Raw genomic sequence first — 21,538 nt, forward strand, 5'->3', positions numbered from 1 at the left:
AGGAAGAAATGAGAATGTTCCATGCAGAGATTAGAAATGAAATAGGAGAAGTCAAGGAGAAAATCAAGACCATGAAGGATAAAATTGGGGGCATCCAAAATTCTATAGTAGAAAATGAACAGAGAATTAGGAAAACGGATACAAAAATAGATCATGTGGAATTAAAAGTAGAAGCAATGGAACAAAAAACCCTACAACTAAATAAAGAAATGTCAGATTCCTTGGCCATGCTCGAAATGGAAAAGGCCTCATACTTCCTGCGTTTTCAAAACATTCCAGAAGAAAAAAATGAGGATTTAGAAGGGAAGATGGTGGAAATTATCGCAGGAATGACACAAAAAGAGCCAGAAGAAATAAAAGGACAATTGGAAGAAACTTACCGCGTACAAACAAATTATATAAGAAAACACAGATTGGCGAGAGAAGTCCATGTTAAATTCTTAAAAAAATCAATCCGAGATGAAGCCTATAAGAAATCTAGAGAAGAAACTGTGATCTATAATGATAAAGAAATTATAATTTTAAAACAGATACCCCGAAGAGTAAGAAATCTACAACAACAATATCAGTTTTTAACACAACTATTGATCAAATATAAGATAATGTACAGATGGCTGCCAATAGAGGGGATCTTAATTACATGGGAAGACAAAAAATATAAAATAGACACTCTAGAGAAGGCAAGAGAATTCCATAACACACACTTTAGACTAGAAGAAGAACAGGAAAGCAAGGAGGAAACAGATAGTAAAAGTCAAGAAGAAGAACCAATAGAAACAAACCAAGAAAAAGAAATAAGACAGAGGCAAGAAAAAGAAAGAGAAGAGAGAGAAGGTGCAAAAGCTAAGGCACGGATGGAAACAAGAAACACAAAAAAACAGATACGATAGGCAATGGATGAACAGATCAAACTCTTTTCGGTAAATATTAATGCCTTAAATGCCCCAAAGAAAAGGAATCAAATTTTCACAAAATTACAAAAACTAGAAGCAGATGTGATATGTCTGCAAGAAGTACACATTCAAAAAGACTCAAAAAATCCTAGAAAACCCCAAATTAGGAAAACTATATTCATCTCTGGCCCAAAAAAAGAAAAAAGGAGTAGTGATTTACGTAAAACAAAAAATACAATCTAAATTAGTTTATACCGATGAGCAAGGTAGAATGGTGATGGTAGAACTAGAAATAGGAAAGAGGAAAATGTTAATTGTAGTGATTTATGCACCTAACCAAAAACTACAGTTTTTTTTTAAAGATCTACACATAAAATTGGCAGAATTAGAATATGATGATATTTGTGTAATAGGGGATTATAATGCAATAGTAAATGCAAAAAAGGACTACAAAACTGGGGGGGGGAAAACAAAAGAAAAAAGAAATACTTCCAAAAGAATTCTTTACTATGGCTGAAGAACTAAACTTGGCAGATGTATGGAGGGAAACACATGAGGAAGAGGCCCAATACACCTTTTACTCCCATCCGCATAATTCCTGGTCAAGATTGGACATGGCATGGATGACCCCAAATATCAAAATAGAAGTAGAAAAAATTGAGATAGGCACAAACCAATGGGCAGACCACAATCCACTATTCATAAACTGGAAAGGAGAAAGAAGACGTAAGAGATGGACGATGAACCAAAGATTATGTAAAGAAAAAGAATTTAATTCGATGTTAGAAAAGGAAGTAAAAATATTTTTTCAGATAAATAAAATAGAGGAAACCTCTTTACAAAACACATGGGATACTTTAAAAGCATATATAAGGGGCCTAGTAATAGCATATACGAGGAAAAAGAATAAAGAGAAGAAAAAACAATTAGACAAATTAGAGAAAGACCTAAAACAAATAGAACAATAACTCCAGGAAAAGCTATAACAAAACAATAAGAGAAGAATGGAAAATGATTAAGCATAAATTGAATTTGATAAACCAAATAGAACTAGCCCAAAAAATAAAAATGGCGAAACAAAACTATTTCGAACACACAAATAAAATGGGCAGATGGCTAGCCTATAAACTGAAGAAAGAACAGAAAAAAAGAACGATATACCAATTGAAAGACAATAAAGGAAAAATTCAACATAGTAAAGAGGCCAAAAAAGAAATTATTAAGGAATTCTATGCTAATTTATATAATCAGGGAAAAATAGAGGAAGACAAGATAAAACAGTACATAGGGAAATCAGGAATGCCAAAAATCACAGAAGAACAAAGAACAACTCTCAATAGGCCAATAACCAAATTAGAATTAGATGAAGTACTGAAAAAACAAAAAAACAATAAAACACCGGGACCCGACGGACTACCGGTAGAAATATATAAAACAATGCAAGAAGTATTGGGAGAGAATATGTTGCGATTATATAATGAAGCTATGGAGAAAGCCAAAATACCAAATTCATGGACAGAAGCCATAATAGCAATCATTCCAAAAGAACATACAGATCTCCAGTTAATTCAAAACTACAGACCTATTTCATTATTGAATGCCGATTACAAAATATTTGCAGCAATCTTGGCCGAAAGGATTAAATCAGTATTAAATACATATATACACCCAGACCAAAATGGATTTCTGCCAGGATGCCAAATAAAGAACAACATGAGAATAGTACTTAATGCTCTAGAATATTATGAATCACACCCGGAGAAGCAGGCAGCGTTGGTTTTTCTTGATGCCCAAAAGGCCTTCGATAATCAAAATTGGAAATTTATGATTGAACAATTACAAAATATGCAAATTGGAGAAAAATTTGGGAAAATTATAGCAGAAATCTATACCAAGCAATCAGCAAGGATAATTATGAACGATGATATAACAGACAAATTTAATATAACAAAAGGAGTCAGACAAGGCTGCCCACTTTCCCCCTTACTATATATTCTATCATTCGAAATCTTGTTGAAAAAAATTAGAGAAGACCAAGGAATTGAAGGTTTAAGGATCAATAGAGAAGAATACAAAGCTCAGGCCTTTGCTGATGACCTAGTGTTTTTGATAGAAAATCCTATGGAATCTATACCTAATTTGTTCCAAAAAATAGAAGAATTTGGAGAAGTGGCCGGACTAAAAATCAATAAAAGTAAATCGAAGCTAATTGTAAAAAACCTTACGGAAATCCAAACAAAAGAATTGACAGATAATATACAAATCCAAACAACGAAAAAAATAAAATATCTAGGAATCTGGTTATCTACAAGAACATCAGCAATTAAAGAAAACAATTATGATAAATTACTAGAACAAACAAAGAAAGACTTAGAAAAATGGGAAAATTTACATATTTCATTCCTAGGAAGAATTTCGGCCATCAAAATGACTATTTTACCTAAATTTTTATATTTGTTTCAGGTCACCCCAATTAAAATAGATAAACCGTTTTTTGAAAAGCTGAATAAAATAACATCTAAATTTATATGGCAAGGGAAAAGGCCACGAATAAAATTTAAGCTGCTTCAGGATACAAAAGATAGAGGAGGAGCTGCACTCCGTGACTGGGAGGTATATTATCAAGCAGCAGTACTATCGTGGGTCAAAGATTGGATAGAATTAAAGGACTCTAGAATTTTAACAATTGAGGGACACGAACTCCAAACTGGCTGGCACTCTTTTATGTGGGATGAGAAATACAAAACACATTCATATTTTAAAAGACACACAATAAGAAACTCATTATTACAAATTTGGCTTAAAATTAAAAAACAACATTATATGAAGATACCAAATTGGCTAGCACCGGCAGATTCAATTAGACACCCAAATTTAACAAAATTTTATTTTAACAAAATAATTAGATATAAAGATATAATTGACTATCAAGGCAAATTAAAGACAAAACAACAACTGGAGACAGATTTACACAGAGAAATAGACTGGTGGATTTATACTCAAATACAATGTCACTCTGAAAAAATGCTTAAGAAGAAATTATACTCTTTTTGTGTATATGTTGTATAAATGTTTGTTGTGTATATGTTATGTATGTCTTTTTTAATATTTATATTCAATAAAAATTATTTTTTAAAAAATAGTTTGAGCTGATATAGGCATGAAGAAAAAATCAGAAAGAGATAGCATCCATCTTTTGTGGAAACAGTCAGAAAGAGCACATCTTATTGTCATCTGTGTTTCAGGTTAATAGAAACAAATTATTAATACACCAGAGGGAAAAAAGCTTTTAGAGTCGGCTGTTGGATTTTATTTGATTTTTTTACCAAAAATCTTGGTGAAATTTTTTCTATTCTTGGATAAATTGTTTTTTAAACTTCCTTTAATCTGGACTCTTAAAAGTAGTATTATTTAGTAGCTTCAGAAAGAGTATATTATTGAGAAGTTTCTTTTAAGCTATTATTTTCATGTCCATATTGAATCATCTGTTATGTACCACTGATGCAGACTAGGAATTTTCTAGCAATCACAAACACTTTAATTTGTATAAGAGCAATTTTGAATGGCTGCTGCAAAGAAAGCTTCTAGCTTCTTCCCTAACATAGTCAGCAAAAGCACTTAAAACCAACTAAAAAGAACCTTTAAAAGAAGATATAAATGATTTGACTGATGCCAACTTCTTTTTCAGCCTCATTATTGCATGAATGAAGAATAGAAGTCTTCCTTTTAATTATTCCGATGCAAATAATAACTATATAGTAGCAGAAGCAGTATTATTATGCAGATACAGTATTATTACTGTACACTGTCTGTACTGAAAAGATCTGTCCTCAGTGTTTGGCTCCTGGGTCCAAAAAAGATGATTGTATGATAATAGACACATTAATTGTAATGAACCTTGTTAAGTCATCAGATCATGTAAACAATAATTTGCTTATTCAGTGGCTGTGCCTGTTGTCTTAACAAGGCCAGAAAGGAATTCCTTTTTTTATTTAATATGAAAAGAAAATAATTTTCCACATTTTTAGTTTGTCACAAACATAAAAATATGTGTAATCTATAGAATAATTATACAAAAACCTTTAAAAATGCTGAGAATCCCTCAAAAATCATCTCTCTTCTATTCATAAGGATCATTCATCTGTGTGCATTTTTACTGTCTGAAATACAAGTATATAGTAGGGCAGTGTTTCTCAACTTTGGCAAATTGATGATGAGTGGACTTCAACTCCCAGAATTCCCCAGACATAAAAATAATGACAACAGCTACATTTAAAATCAACAAGAAGCAACTGAATTAGTTCAGTAATTTAATTTCTTTGGATCAAAAATTGTTTAAGGTGGCAGTTCTACACTTGAAATCAAATGCAGGATAACTTTAGACCACACCGCAATGATTAACATGAAAAAGATCTGGAAAAGCAGAGATATTGATATAAATACAAAAAGCAAGTTAGTTAGAGCAATGATCTTACCTATAATGATATATGGGTTTGAGAGATGGATCTAAGAAAGACTGATTGAAGAAGAATTGACGCCTTTGAACTGTAATGCTAGTGTAAATTATTGTGTATTGCATGGACAGCCAGAGCAACCAAGAGATGCTGAATCGTTTTAAACCAGAAACATCATTAAAAGCCAGAATCACAAGACTACGTCTAATCTACTTTGGCCATGTAATGCATGCAAATTCATTGGAGAAGTGAATGATGCTAGGAATATTTAGTGGCTCTAGAAAAGGGGGAAAACATTGCAACTACATGGAGGGAAGTATGCAGTGGGGTACCCCAAGGCTCTGTTTTAAGCCCAGTACTCTTCAACATCTTCATCAGTGATTTGGATGAGGGGATGGATGGGGAACTTATTTGCAGATGACACCAAGCTAGCAGGAATAGCCAATACTCTGGAAGATAGGCTTAAGATACAGAAGGATCTTGACAGACGTGAACATTGGGCGCTATCTAACAAAATGAAATTCAGTGGTGAAAAAAGTAAGGTTCTACATTTAGGCAAGAAAAACTAAATGCACAGGTACTGTATAGGTGGTGCCTCGCTCAATAGTAGTAACTGTGAGAGAGATCTTGGAGTCCTAGTGGTCAACCATTTAAATATGAGCCAGCAGTTTGCAGCAGCTGCCAAAAAAGCCAGCACAGTTCTAGGCCACATAAACAAAGGGATAGAATCAAGATCACGTGAAGTGTTAATACCACTTTATAATGACTAGGTAAGGCCACGCTTGGAATAATGCATCCAGTTTTGGTCACCAAAATGTAAAAAAGATGTGGAGACTCTAGAAAGAGTGCAGAGAAGAACAAAGAAGATGATTAGGGGACTGGAGGCTAAAACATATGAAGAATGATTGCAGGAATTGTGTATGTCTAGTTTAATGAAAAGAAGGACTAGGGGAGACATGATAGCAGTGTTCCAATATCTCAGGGTCTGCTACAAAGAAGAGGGGTTAAGCTACTCTCCAAAGCACCTGTGGGCAGGACAAGAAGCAATGGGTGGAAACTAATCAAGGAGAGAAGTAACTTAAAACTAAGAAGAAATTTCCTGATAGTTAAAACAATTAATCGGTGGAACAACTTGTCTCCAGAAGTTGTGAATGCTCCAACACTGGAAGTTTTTAAGAAGAGATTGGATAACCATTCATCTGAAGTGGTGTAGGGTTTCCTGCCTAAGCAGGGGGTTGGACTAAAAGACCTCCAAGGTCCCTTCCAACTCTGTTATTCTCTTATTAAAGAACTTGCTGACTTAACACCATTAAGGCTGATACTAAGACGAATATCCAACAACTGAAAGAAGCTGTGTTGACAGGTTAGCATGCGGAGACATGTCTGTAAAATCATCAAGAAATGGACCCAACTGTTTGGGTCCATTAACCCAACCAGTTAAAACTACTATTAATAGTTCGAGAGACACAATGGTTCACCCTGTAATTTTCTGTGAATGTCAGATTCTGATTCTAAACAGCAATTAATGAAACAGAGAAAGTCCAATAACATCAAAAGATGATAATAAAGTATGGAAGTAATTAATTTGAACACTGTCAAGACATGTAATTCATTCATACATAGCAATATCAAGGGCACTATATCAATCCTATACTAGACCTTGCTCTCCACATAACAGGTGTAATGCAACTCTCATTCCTACACCCCAATATAAACCAGTTTCTGACAGAAATATCAGTTCTATTCCTCTGTAACACTAAGTAATACATCATATTAAACATTATTTTGCCAGAGCCAGAAAACTTAATCCTACAACACATGATAAAATCTGAGGATTAGGTACTGAAAAATATACACATTTGCATGTAGTGAGTTTGTTTTTGTTGAAAGCATACTAATACTAGCAACTGAGATTCAGAAGATTTTTATGTAGTTCACAAGCTGAAGTCAGAAAAAAGGGTATCATAGCTTTTTAATATTCTTCTTAAAATATATGAGGAAGTAAGCTCTTTTTCACCCTTTCAATTTAAGGTTGATATCGTTAGATGATGAAAGCAATACCAAGGAAACAGCCAACTCAGGTATTCTTTTATATTATATTTTGCAAATGCCAAGCATGCTCCAAATTCCTACTTGTCTTAATAAAAGCTGTGAACATTTTGTTCTAACAGGCTACTTTAATGTATTAACACCATGCGTCATTTCAGGATATTTCATCCCAACTCTAAAACATTTAAAGTACAAGAAATCCATTTAAGAGAAGATATTTGCAATTCATTTAAGATTTTATTTAACCAATTATGCAGTTTTCTCATAAAATAAATATTATAGCATTTCACCTTAGCGCTTCAAATGGCCAACTGTTTTTCAAGCTAGAGATAGCATTGTGCTATACCTAGTGTTAGTTCAATAAAAAAGAAATGGTAATCTCTGCTAAAGCAGCTAAAATACTCTACTGTGTGAATACTGTACATCTCTTGTGTGCTATTTCTCAGTGAATAACTGAGTGAATAACATACATGTAATTTGTGATCTGGGCTTGGTTGAGAATTTGTTCTTTATAAGCATGAGAGCAAGAATACTTAAATTATTCTGGACATTTTAATTAAACTATGTATTTATATTAGCATATTTCCAGGGGTGAAATGCTCCTGATTCGGACCAGCTCAGGCGAGTAGGTAGCGATGGCGGCGGGCAGTTCGGAGAACTGGTAGCAAAAATCCCTGCCCCTGCCCCCCATGCCCAGTTGAGCCCTGCAATTATCAGAGCCTTTTTTTCCTTTTAAATGGCTCTGACCAGCCAAGCTCTGACAATCCCAGCTGAGTTGCCTGCTAATCAGGCAACTTAGCTTGGATCGCCAGAGCCATGTAAAAGAAGAAAAGTTTCTTTTTTTCTCTCCCCGCCCCCCACTCCCCAGCCTCCAGCTTGCTTACCTTAGCTGCTGATCGCATAACGATCGCAATCCATGCATCAGCAAGCAACTGAATCTCCCTGTCTGCAATCAAGCTCATGGTGAGTAGCTCTTTCTGCCTTCCTGCCTAGATTGTGGACTTCAACTCCCAGCAAAGCTGGCTGAGGAATTCTGGGAGTTGAAGTCCACAAGTCTTAAAATTTCCAGACCTCTGTTCTATTGGGCAAGGTTTTTTTCCCTTTGGGAGCTTTAAAAAAAATAGTTAAGTGAGGTTTTTTTTAGTTATTCTTTTTTTAGACTTAGCCATTTAAAGTTTAGGAAGTTTTAAATTTAGCTGCTTTGATATAAAAATAAAATAAAATAAAATAATATTTGTGCAGCTTTCTGAGATTTAGTGTGTTTCTGTAGTGTTTCACTCTAACTACACAAACACACAAAATCTCATAAAGCTGTATGTGGAATTTTATGTGTGTAAAGTGTGAAAGTTGGGTTTTTGGGCTTTTTGTGGCTGTGTGAGGTTCCTGCTTGTTTCAGGGGGCATTTTGGGTCTAGCACAGCTGCTTTTACATTGTGGGTGAGCCAGTTGTGTTGTGTATGTGTAAAGTGTGAACGTTGTTTTTTGGGGCTTTTTGTGGCTGTGTGAGGTTCCTGCTTGTTGTGGGGCCATTTTGAGTCTAGCACAGCTGCTTTTACATTGTGGGTGAGCCAGTTGTGTTGTGTTGTGTTTTGTAGGTTAAAAAAGGGCAAAGAAGTGACATTGACTTGGCCACGCCCACCCAGTCACCTTACCACCAAGCCCCACCCACTAATTAAGCCACGCCCACAGAACTGGTAGCAAAAAAATTTAGATTTCACCCCTGCATATTTCCATACTGTACTGCTGTGCAAATATGATAATTGTGTTTACACAGCACTGGAAGAATGAGGAAATTCCTATAGATGAAAATATAATTTTAAAAAATATTAGAATATGCAGAAATGGATAGGTTAACACTAAAGATAAAAGACAAAGAAGATACAGAATATTTTTAACATGGGATTTGTTCTATCAATGGTTAGCTAATAGAGGTAGAAATTAGAAGTTGAAAGATTATTAATATGTATAAATAAATATAAAAATAAATATTACTACTACTGTTACTATGTATAAATAAATTGACCCAGATAATACACTGTATACTAAGCACCAATGTATGTTAAAGAAAAATATGTGATAGAATATTAATAGCACAGAAAACATTAAAACAGTTGTAAAAATTTTAGCTTAAAAGCTGTGTTTAAATTGATAAAATAAATTGAGTACAAAAACAACAAAACAATTGGTAACTACTTCAACACTGGAGCAAAATCAATCCATTCCATATACAGTACCTGCATGGATCTATACTTTGAAGTTTCTGGTTGCTTTTCAAGAGTTATCCCACAGAGAATACCATACAAAGTGAAAGCTAAACATCTGTAAATTTCTACAATATACATAGTGTAGTAAATACAAATAATTCAGTGTTCTTTTCAAATATGGCATGGATTTTTTAAATAGAATATATTATTTTGAAACCCTCTAAGTTGTGTAAGCTGATCATTTTAAAGCTCACTATACTTTCACTGACCGTGGCTCGGATCATGAGCTTCTCGTGGCAAAATTTAGGCTTAAATTGAAGAAAGTACGGAAAAGCACTAGGCCATTCAGGTATGAACTAAATCATACCTCTGATAAATATACAGTAGAGGTGACAAATAGATTTAATGAATTATATCTGATAGACAAAGTGCCTGAAGAACTATGGACGGAGGTATGCAACATTGTACAAGAGGTAGCAACTAAAGCCATCCCAAAGAAAAAGAAATGCAAGAAAGAAAAATGGCTGTCTGAGGAAGCCTTAAAAATAACTGAGGAAAGAAGGGAAGTGAAAGGCAAGGGAGAAAGATACACCCAATTAAATGCAGAATTCCAGAGAATAGCTAGAAGAGATAAGAATGCCTTCTTAAATGAACAGTGCAAAGAAATAGAAGAAAACAATAGAATAGGTAGGACCAGAGATCTCTTCAAGAAAATTAGAGATAGGAAGGGAACATTTCATGCAAAGATGGGCATGATAAAGGACCAAAATGGCAGGGACCTAACAGGGGCAGAAGAGATTAGGAAGAGATGGCAAAATTACACAGAAGAACTATACAAGAAGAAGCTTAACATCCCTGATAACCACAATGGGGTGGTCACTGACTTTGAGCCAGACATCCTGGAATGAGAAGTCAAATGGGCCTTAGGAAGTCTGAGCAACAACAAAGCTAGTGGTGGTGACAGTATTCCAGCTGAGCTATTCAAAATCTTAAAAGATGATGCAGTAAAAGTGCTACACTCAATATGCCAGCAAATTTGGAAAACTCACCATGGCCACAGGATTGGAAAAGGTCAGTTTACATTCCAATTCCAAAGAAGGGCAATGCCAAAGAATGTTCAGACTACCACACCATTGCACTCATTTCACATGCTAGCAAAGTTATGCTCAAAATCCTACAAGCTAGGCTCTAGCAGTATGTGGATTGAGAACTACCAGAAATGCAGGCAAGATTTCAAAGAGGCAGAGGAACTAGAGATCAAATTGCCAACATACGCTGGATCATGGAGAAAGCTAGGGAGTTCCAGAAAAACATCTACTTCTGCTTCATTGACTATGCTAAAGCCTTTGATTGTGTGGATCACAACAAATTGTGGCAAGTTCTGAAAGAGATGGGAGTACCAGACCATCTTATTTGTCTCTTGAGAAACCTATATGTGGGTCAAGAACAGGGGTGGTGTTCACTTACCTTCGCTACTGGTTCGCAAAAGTGTGCGGGCCTTCAGCGCATGCGCAGAGCATCAAAAATGGGACATTATGATAACTGGATGGGTGGGCAGAGCCTCCCACAGCTACCGCTACCGGTTCACACGAACCGGATAGAACTGGCTGAATACCACCACTGGTCAAGAAGCAACAGTGAGAACTGGACACAGAACCACTGATTGGTTCAAAATTAAGAAAGGAGTTTGGCAAGGCTGTATACTGTCACCCTGCCTATTTAACTTATATGCAGAGCACATCATGAGAAAGGCGGGGCTAGATGAATCACAAAATGGAATTAAGATTGCCGGGAGAAATATCAACAACCTCAGATATACAGATGATACCACTCTAATGGCAGAAAGTAAAGAGCTTTCTGATGCAGGTGAAGGAGGAGAGTGCAAAAGTTGGCTTAAAACTCAACATTAAGAAAATTAAGATAATGGCTCCCGGCCCTCCCAATTCCTGGCAAATAGATGGGGAAGAAACGGAGATAGTAACAGATTTTATTTCCCTGGGCTCCAAGATCACTGCACATAGGGATTACAGCCAAGATATTAAAAGACGCTTGCTCCTGGGGAGGAAAGCTATGGCAAAGTTAAACAGCATACTAAAAAGCAGAGATATCATCCTGCCAACAAAAGTGCATATAGTCAAGGCTATGGTTTTCCCAGTTGCAATATATGACTGTGAAAGTTGGACCATAAGGAAGGCTGAGTGCCAAAGAATTGAGGCCTTTGAACTATGCTGCTGGAGAAGACTCCTGCAAGTCCCTTGGACTGCAAGGCAATCATACCAGTCAGTCCTAGAGGAGATCAATCCTGACTGCTCTTTAGAAGGCCAGATCCTGAAGATGAAACTCAAATACTTTGGCCACCTAATGCAGCAGGAAGGACTCACTGGAGAAGGGCCTAATGTTGAGAACGATTGAGGGCAAAAGAAGAAGGGGATGTGGTGAGAATGTGGTGGCTGGATGGAGTCACTGAAGCAATCAGCGTGAGATTATGGACTCCAGGGGATGGTAGAGGACAGGAAGGCCTGGAGGAAAGTTATCCATGGGGCTACGATAGGTCAGACACGACTTTGCAACTAACAACAATAATTTCATTAATTACCTTGTATTAATCTAGATTTATCAAAAATATGTTCTGATTAATAAAACCCTTATTACTGATTAATCCTTTCTTCAGGATTATTTCAGGCTAAATGAAAAGCCCCAGTAGTAAAATGATCAGATAGAAAAATCTAAGAGGCACTGGCCATCTTCAGTATTGTTCTTTACTTTGCTGAATTTGATTTTACCTAGAAAACATTTTGGTTACAGCAGAAGATGCTAATGACATGCTGAGTACTTTTGGAGAGAACTTCAACCACAGAGAAAATTCAGGTATGTTTTTTAGATATGCACTGCAACTATATAAATACTTCAGAAATAAGTTTCACTGAGTTCAGTGGAACCTGTTCCCAGATAATTTTCAATAGGATTACTTGTTCTAAGTATGAAACTTACAGAAGTCTGTAGATAAGTTGTTTCTTCAAATTTTCTCTTTTTTAGAAGTTATGGATCACTTATTAGAGTTGAAGCATGGAGAAAATGGTATGTAAAATGTTTTATTGGCTACATCAATTTTATACAGAGGCTAGGTGTTTTTCAATGTGCTCATTAACCAAATGTTTAAGTATTACAAAAGAACATTCACTTGTTACTCTGATGTCAAACTTCATTTATGCATTAGCTATTCTCCCATTGGGTTTTCAACAAGGCATGTTTCGTGGACCACATTATATGGTTTGTAGAAAGCTTGTTTGTTTCACACTTATCCTGGCAAATGTTGAAACAGCTTGTCTACAGAGTTGTGGGTGCTTCATCACTGAAGGCTTTTAAGAAGCAACTGGACATCCATTTGTATAAGGTATAGTATAGTAATCTCTTATATAGAGATAATAGTATATAGGATCTCCTGCTTGAGCAGGGGATTGGACTAGAAGACCTCCAAGGCAGCGGTGGGATCTAAAAATTTTTACTACCAGTTCTGTGGGCGTGGTTTATTTTGTGGGCGTGGCTTGGTGGGGGTAATGTGACTGAGTGGGTGTGGCCAACTTTTTATTTTTTTACTTTTAAAAGCATTTTTTCTACAACCTTAAGAAAGGTTGCAGAAAAAAATGCTTTTAGAAGCCTCTGACCATCAGGCAACTCAGCTGGGATCGCCAGAGGCTTTTAAAGGCATTTATTATTAGAAGCCTCTGATGATCAGGCAACTCAGCTGGGATTGCCACCGGCTTTTAAAGGCATTTTTTTTTTCTACAACCTCTTCGGCCGAAGAGGTTGTAGAAAAAATGCTTTTAAATGTTTTTTTTTTTAAAAAAAGCCTCTGATGAGGTGGGCGGGGTAAGCGAGCAGCAACAGGGCCGGGGACCGGTTTGGGGGCATGGCCAGCCAATGTTATTACTGGTTCTCCAAATTACTACAAATTTTTACTACCGGTTCTTGTGAACCATTGCGAACCAGGAGCAACCCATCACTGCTCCAAGGTCCCTTCCAACTCTATTATTCTGTATTCTGTGTTATTCTGCAGTATTGACTAGTAAAATCTAAAGATTATTTCTCATATTTCAGCAATAGATAATTTCAATTCCTAGAACTTTGCTATATTTTTGGATAGTGTCTTGGTGTCCCACAGGGTTCCTACCCTACCTGACTTCAATAATTAAAAATGATTTTAAATAAAATATAAATTGGGAATGGGTAAAACATCAGCCTCTGGTATATTCTTTATTTAAGCATTGCCTTTTGGCATCATAAAAGTCTTGAAGTAGAGACAGATACATCTCTATGTTGCAGAGGAATAAACATGGCAAATAATGTCACGCTGCCGTTATGCAAGCTCTATCCTTCTTGTCTATGTGAGATGATGTCCCATCCGTGTACAAAAGGACAGTGTTTGCATCTCAACCGTACAATACTGTTATTGTCATTTTGATGACAACATTAGAATCTGTGGATGCATTTGAGTACGGAGAATCTTGGTAGGTTAGTTTGCTTTTGGGTAACTCTTATTCTACAACTATTCATGCCCAACATGACAGTATTTTGTAAAGAGTACAGACTCCTAAAGTACCCATTCTGAATACGCCCACCACATGCTTTCCAAACTCAGATGTGTCCCTGATCCCAAAAATTGTTGTCTATGCCATATTTGGTTTTGACACAATTCACATTCTTTTTTGGAATATTTATTTTCACTTGATCTAGACCCAAGATAATGATTAGTATAAATACTAACTAGATAACCACTATTTTTCCAACTTTCTCTATCTGAATAAATGCTATCTTATCCTATAAATGATATATTTGTAAGAAATAGCTTGATATGCAATGTATGGTGAAAAGCATATTGTAGTATATGCCCACATATCTTTTAAGTTTTTTGCAGCCTGTAATGTTTTTAGGAAATATGCATCTTGTTAAAGCCCATAGCTATTAAGAGCTAATGGAAATTATAAAAACACAAGTTTTAAAATAATATTTGATACCCAAAGTGTGAGTTTATTTCTCTTGAGAAATAAGCAATCAGTGAAAATAGATTTTCAAAATTCAAAAGGTTAGTAGTGTCTAACTCAGAGTTTCCAAACCTTGTCAATTTCAAAGGATGTTTATGAGGAAGCATTAAAAAAATCAGATAAACTAAATCATTGACAAATAACAGAATAAAAGTATAAATAGATGTAATGACCATTTATTTGGTGAATGTTCAATGCCAGGGATGATTGATCTCTGTCTGTCTGTCAGTCATGTATGTTTAGTACTACCTACCTTATACAGGTAGTTGCTTACTTACAACCATTCATTTAGCTACCATTTGAAGCTACAACTTCAAAGGTGACCTACAACTGGTCTCATACTGGTCTCCCTGCTGTCACTTGGTCAGAATTTGGGCAATTACAGTGATAAACAACTGTGGCAAAAAGTGTCATAATCTCATTTAACAACTGTCTTGTTTACTTACAGAAATTCTGGTTCTAAATGTGGTTTAGATCAAGAGCTATTGATTTCAGAAGGCTGAGTAGTGTCTAATCAGAGTTTCCAAACCTTGTCAATTTCCAAAATATGGATCCAACTCTTAGAATGCCACAGTCAGCATATCCACTGCTGAGAATTCTCACCTTCAGTTTGCCAGGCTTAGGAAACACTGATCTAACTGTTTAAGACTTGGATGGGAAATTACAAGCCAATAGCAAAGTTTTATGTTAGAATCAAAAATATTGTTTTAAAACTGAGAAAGTGGCAATGGCAAATTACTTATCAATTACCAGAAACAAGTACATGTATAGGAAATGGCCATGCTCAACTCAAATTAAGTATTACTATTTAATATTCAAATTTGCTCTCCTTAGTTCCTCCTATATGACCTATTGTTATTTGTGTTTGCATCATCTAATCCAACTTGTCCTTAGTAAATGAAACTGAATTTAAACCACATGTATAATTGTTTTAAGAAAAAAACCTGAATACATAACTTTAGTCTATGTGAAGCTCAAAAGTATAGTTTCATGGCTATCACTTCAATAGCATGAATAATCATAAAAACTGAAGCTGTAGGTTTAGATGTTTCATCAATGGCCATTCTCATTTGCAAACATCCCCCCCCCCCCGTAATCTCACCGAATGGAAAAAATTGTACTCTAATTATAATACATAATTTCCATATTTTTTGGATTGCTTTGCAGAATAATTTATTAATACGAGAAAATGAATATAGATTTTTTCCTCTTCAATATGGCAAGCGAAGAATAAATATATGGAAAAAGAATTACAAAATAAAAAGACCAAAATATCAGCAAAGCAAGTAGTTGCTTTGTTCCAAAGGAACTTCTAGGTGGCATGATGAGTGTGGGCTCAGAGAGGAGGACAGCTTCTCATCTGGATGCACTAGTGCCAGGTGGTAACAGGTACCACCCTCGCCCAACTGCATTCATGCCAGGCCATAATACCTAATACACCTACTGTCCTATATCACACTTACACATTTATGCTGCACTGCAGCCCCTGCCCATCTCCATATGGACCATGCTGTGGCATCTGTTTGCATTGCACTGCAGCACCCTCTCCCCTGCCTGCACTTGTGCTGCAGCTTCCACAGCACTTTGGTGTCATAACACCAAAACTAAATTAAACAACATGGTGTTCCACTTCAGTCTTATTTCAAATTATTACGTTGCTTCACAAAGCAGCTTTGAAGGAAGCCTTTTTTTAAAAAAACCTTCATGAAATTGATTGCTTTAGGGATTTTGTACAGCCTTATAATTTGCTAGTTAATTCATTTTCTGATTTATTTAACAATCCAGATTTAGTTCTTTTATTTTATTTTCTCTATTTAAATCTTCAAGGCTATCTGCAGTAATGTGTGTGTGTGTGTGCGTGTGTGTGTGTGCTTTTGACTCCTGGCAACTGCCTGGACAAGTCTTGGTAAGATTTTAAAAGTGACTTGCCATTGCCTGTTTCCTACAGCCAAGGGAGAATGACTGGCCCAGTTACACAGTTGGCTTTAAGCCTAAAATGAGACTAGAATTCATGTTCCCTTGGTTTCTAGCCTTGGTCTCTCAAACTAGCTGGTTTAATACTGCCATGTTCTAAATACCATTGTTCAAATAATGTCATCTGATGGCACCCAGAGAGTACGCCTTCTCTGTTGTTGCACCTGCCCTCTGGAATAGCATTTTCTCAGAGATTTATATGGTGCCTACTGTATTTATTTATTTATTTATTTATTTATTTATTAAATTTATATACCGCCCTATTCCTAAGGGACTCAGGGCGGTGAACAGCGAACGATAAAAATACATGTAATACAAACGTTAATAATAAAAAAACCAATTAAAATATACTAAACATTCTGGTCCTAGATAATTCAAGACATCCCAGTTTAAAATAAAATCAAAAAGCAATATAAAGGGAAAGTTAGGCCAGGCCGGCCTGCTGAAACAGGAATGTTTTGAGGGCACGGCGGAAAGTGCGCAGATCCGGAATCTTCTGTATCTCTGGGGGGAGCTCGTTCCAGATGGTGGGTGCCCTCACAGAAAAGGCTCTCCCCCTGGGGGCCGCCAGTCGACATTGTTTGGCTGACGGCACCCTGAGAAGCCCCTCTCTATGGGAGCGTACTGGGCGGTGAGAGGCTATTGGTGGCAGAAGGCGGTCTCGTAAGTACCCCGGTCCTAAGCCATGGAGCGTTCTAAAGGTGGTAACTAAGACCTTGAAGCGCACCCGGAAGACCACAGGGAGCCAGTGCAGCTCGCGCAGGAGGGGAGCCACATGGGAGCGCCATGCTGCTCCCATAACTACCCGCGCGGCCGCATTCTGGACCAGCTGGAGCCTCCGGGTGCTCTTCAAGGGGAGCCCCATGTAGAGAGCATTACAGTAGTCCAGGCGTGAAGTGACGAGGGCATGAGTGACCGTTTTTAACGAGTCCCGATCCAGAAAGGGACGCAACTGGCGAATCAGGCGAACCTGATAAAAAGACCTCCTGGCCACAGCCGTCAAGTGTTCTTCTAAAGACAGCCGTGAGTCCAAGAGGACGCCTAAGTTGCGAACCCTCTCCGTGGGGGGCAATGACTCATCCCCAATAGTCAGTGATGGCACCAATTGACTATATCGGGATGTCGGAAACCACAGCCACTCGGTCTTGGATGGGTTGAGCCTGAGTCTGTTCCTCCCCATCCAGATCCGTACAGCCTCCAGGCACTGGGACATCACTTTAAGGGCATCATTGGGGTGGTCCGGGGTGGAGATGTATAGCTGAGTATCATCAGCATACTGATGATACTTCACCCCAAAACCACGGATGATCTCACCCAGCGGCTTCACATAAATGTTGAACAGAAGGGGTGAGAGAACCGACCCCTGTGGCACCCCACATACAAGGGGCCTCGGGGTCGACCTCTGCCCCCCTGTCAACACAGACTGCGACCGATCAGATAGAAAGGAGGAGAACCACCGCAACACGGTGCCCCCCACCCCTAACTCTTCCAACCGGTGCAGCATGATACCATGGTCGATGGTATCAAAAGCTGCTGAGAGGTCTAATAGGACCAGGATAGAGGAGCAACCCCTGTCCCGGGCCCTCCAGAGATCATCTACCAATGCGACCAATGCCGTTTCCGTGCTGTATCCAGGCCTGAAGCCCGACTGGAATGGATCTAGATAAGCCGATTCATCCAAGTACTGAGGAAGCTGTCGCACTACCACACTCTCAACAACCTTCGCAATGAAGCGAAGGTTGGAGACTGGACGGTAATTAGCCAACACTGCTGGGTCCAGAGAAGGCTTCTTGAGGAGAGGCCTCACCACCGCCTCCTTCAAGGCAGCAGGGAAGACACCCTCTCTCAAGGAAGCATTTATAATCCCCTGGAGCCAGCCTCGTGTAACCTCCCGAGAGGCCAGCACCAGCCAGGAGGGACACGGGTCCAGTAAACATGTGGCCGCGCTTAGTCTGCCCAGTATCTTGTCCACGTTTTTCAGAGTCACAGAATCAAACTCTTCCCAGATAATATTCTCAAGACTTGCCTCCATCCTCCCTCCCGAATCTACCCAGTCAGAGTCCAAATTTTCCCGAATCTGAGCGATTTTGTCATACAGATATTGTACAAAGTCCTCGGCTCTACCCTCCAAGGGGTCCTTCCGCGCTTCCTGGTGGAGCAGGGAGCGGGTCACCCTAAACAGGGCGGCCGGGTGATTATCTGATGACGCAATAAGAGCAGAAAAATAATTACACTTTGTCGCTTTTATTGCCACCAGGTAGGTCTTAATATGAGACCTTACCAGTGTTCGGTCAGATTCAGAACGGCTGGCCCTCCAACTGCTCTCCAGGCGTCTTTTCCGGCGTTTCATCTCCCTCAGCTCCTCGGTGAACCAGGGAGCCAGGTGAGATCGACGCCGGGTCAGAGGCCGCAAAGGCACGACCCGGTCCAAAGCTCCAGCGGCCGCCCTATCCCAGACAGCCACTAGGTCTTCAGTCGAGCCGTGTGCCAGAGCCTCAGGAAATGGCCCAAGCTCCGTCTGGAACCTATCCGGGTCCATCAGGCGCCTGGGGCGGAACCACCTCATCGGTTCCGCCTCCCTGCGGCGGGGTGTGGCGGTTCGAAGGTCAAAGCGAAGGAGGGAGTGATCTGACCATGACAAGGGCTCAATCGCTATATCCCCTATCTCGAGACCACTCAGCCACTGACCAGAGACAAAAACCAGGTCCAGCGTGTTTCCCCCCCGTGTGAGTAGGGCCATGAACTAACTGGGTCAGGTCCATGGCCGTCATGGAAGCCATGAACTCCTGAGCCACCTCAGATGCCTCACCGACGGATGGCAGGTTGAAGTCCCCCATGACCATAAGTCTAGGGGTATCAATCGCCACCGCGGCTATAACGTTGAGTAGTTCAGGCAAGGCCGCTGCCACGTGGCAGGGAGCCAGGTACGTAACCAGCAGGCCCATCTGCACCCCATGACCCCACTTCACAAGGAGGGACTCACATCCGGCCGTCTGAGGAACAGTGGCCTCCCTCGGACTAAGACCCTCTTTAATGATAACTGCCACCCCCCCGCCCCTTCCCTGTGACCTTGGCTGATGAAATGCCCGGAAATCGGGTGGGCACATCTCTATGAGAGGGACTCCCCCCTCCTGGCCCAACCAGGTCTCCGTAATACCCACCAGGTCCGCTCCCCCCTCCTGAACAAGATCACAAATGAGGGGGGCTTTATTTACCACGGACCTGGCATTGCATAGCATCAGCTGAAGGCCCAGGGCCTGAGGGTCTGTGCCACCTGGGGAACGAGAAGAGCATTGGGGGCCGGAGCGTGCCACCACTTGAAGACAGCGAGCGCGCACTCCCGCAACTTGATGTGGCCCCCTACTCCCGCCATATCTGCCCCTCCCACCTACAGTACTGATGTAATGTCTATCAACAGCACAAGTTCTAACCCTCTCCTTGGCCCCAGATTCTGCATCTCCTCCGCCATGCTCTTCAGATGGACTAGACCCCGTCCCTCGCGGGTTAATCCCTGAACCCATACAACCCACCCCCCTCGCGGGAGGCTCCCCAGCCTCATTATTTACATTGGAAACCACCCTCCTCCCAGATCCCCTTAAAATAGAATTTGAAAAACTATCTAAAAAACCCCAAAGCTTCCGGTTCTTAGCATACCACCTCTCGGGGTTCCAAAACCCGTCCTTGAGGGCGGCCCTAGATAACTGGGAGGGCCAAACTTGCGAGAGGGGAGAATCTCACAGTGCTAGGAGTTCTGTTATTGAATACATCGGAGGTGAGATAGAATTGGAGGCGATGAAAGGCCATTTTCTTCTTTGTTCAGACACAGTAAAAACTTGGCTCTCCACCCCCAGGCTTTGGGTTTTAGTGGATGATGAGCTTTTCATAACATTTTTTCTGCTGCATTGGATAGTTGTCTCTTTCAGATACCTTTTCTCTTTTCTGCTTCTTTTTAAGTTGTTTTTATTGTTGAAGAGTCATCTTGGAAATATGTATCCTTATAAATAAATTAAATATGTTTTAAATTAACCTTTCTCAAGATGGTTACCATCTCAATCCCCAGTCATTGTAATTGTGGTCATGCTAAATTTGTAATAACTGAACTGAGGTCCACTATTTCAAGACCAATCAGCCTTCCATAATAAGAGGATCCCTTGGAGGGTAGAGCCGAGGATTTTGTACAGTATCTGCATGACAAAATCACTCAGATTCGGGAAGATCTGGACTCTGATTGGGTAGGTTCAGGGGTGACGACTGGGGCAGGTCTTGAGAATGTTATCTGGGATGAGTTTGATCCTGTGACTCCTGATGATGTGGACAGGATTCTGGGTAGACTGAACGCGTCCACATGTTTGTTGGACATGTGTCCCTCCTGGTTAGTGCTGGCTTCCCGGGAGGTGATGCGAGGCTGGCTCCAGGGGATTATAAATGCTTCATTGGGTGAGGGTGACTTCCCCGCCGCCTTGAAAGAGGTGGTGGTGAGGCCTCTCCTCAGGAAGCCTTCCCTGGACCCGGCAGTGTTGTCTAATTATCATCCGGTCTCCAACCTTTGCTGTGTGGCGAAGGTTGTTGAGAGTATGGTTGCACGACAGCTCCCCCAGCACCTCGATGAAACGGCGTATCTGGATCCGTTCCAGTTGGGCTTCAGGCCTGGGTACAGCACGGAAACTGCATTGGTCGCGTTGGTGGATGATCTCTGGAGGGCTCGGGACAGGGGTTGCTCCTCTGTCCTGGTCCTATTAGATCTCTCAGCGGCTTTTGATACCATCGACCATGGTATCATGCTGCACTGGTTGGAAGAGTTAGGGGTGGGAGGCACCGTGTTGCGGTGGTTCTCCTTCTTTCTCTCCAACCGGTCACAGTCTCTGTTGGCAGGGGGCAGAGGTCGACCCCGAGACGCCTCATATGTGAGGTGCCACAAGGGTC

At 39.6% G+C, this 21,538-nt stretch overlaps 1 protein-coding gene across 12 annotated transcripts in view; it reads left to right on the plus strand.

Annotated features, from left to right (window-relative positions):
• ICA1 (islet cell autoantigen 1) overlaps window positions 1-21,538 on the plus strand; it is a 100,749-nt gene that overhangs the window by 62,600 nt on the left and 16,611 nt on the right. For 4 of the 12 annotated variants that reach the window (XM_034401988.3, XM_034401990.3, XM_034401989.3 and 1 more), the window contains exons 11-13: window positions 7,379-7,428; window positions 12,387-12,467; window positions 12,636-12,677. In XM_034401988.3, the coding sequence (XP_034257879.1) occupies window positions 7,379-7,428; window positions 12,387-12,467; window positions 12,636-12,677 (173 nt within the window). The remainder of the gene's footprint in view (window positions 1-7,378; window positions 7,429-12,386; window positions 12,468-12,635; window positions 12,678-21,538) is intronic. The other 8 variants (XM_034401991.3, XM_087892749.1, XM_087892750.1 and 5 more) reach the window with 3 other exon arrangements.

The sequence above is a fragment of the Pantherophis guttatus genome, chromosome 4, assembly GCF_059756535.1.
Source record: "Pantherophis guttatus breed Tessera chromosome 4, ASM5975653v1, whole genome shotgun sequence".
Lineage (NCBI taxonomy): Eukaryota > Metazoa > Chordata > Lepidosauria > Squamata > Colubridae > Pantherophis > Pantherophis guttatus.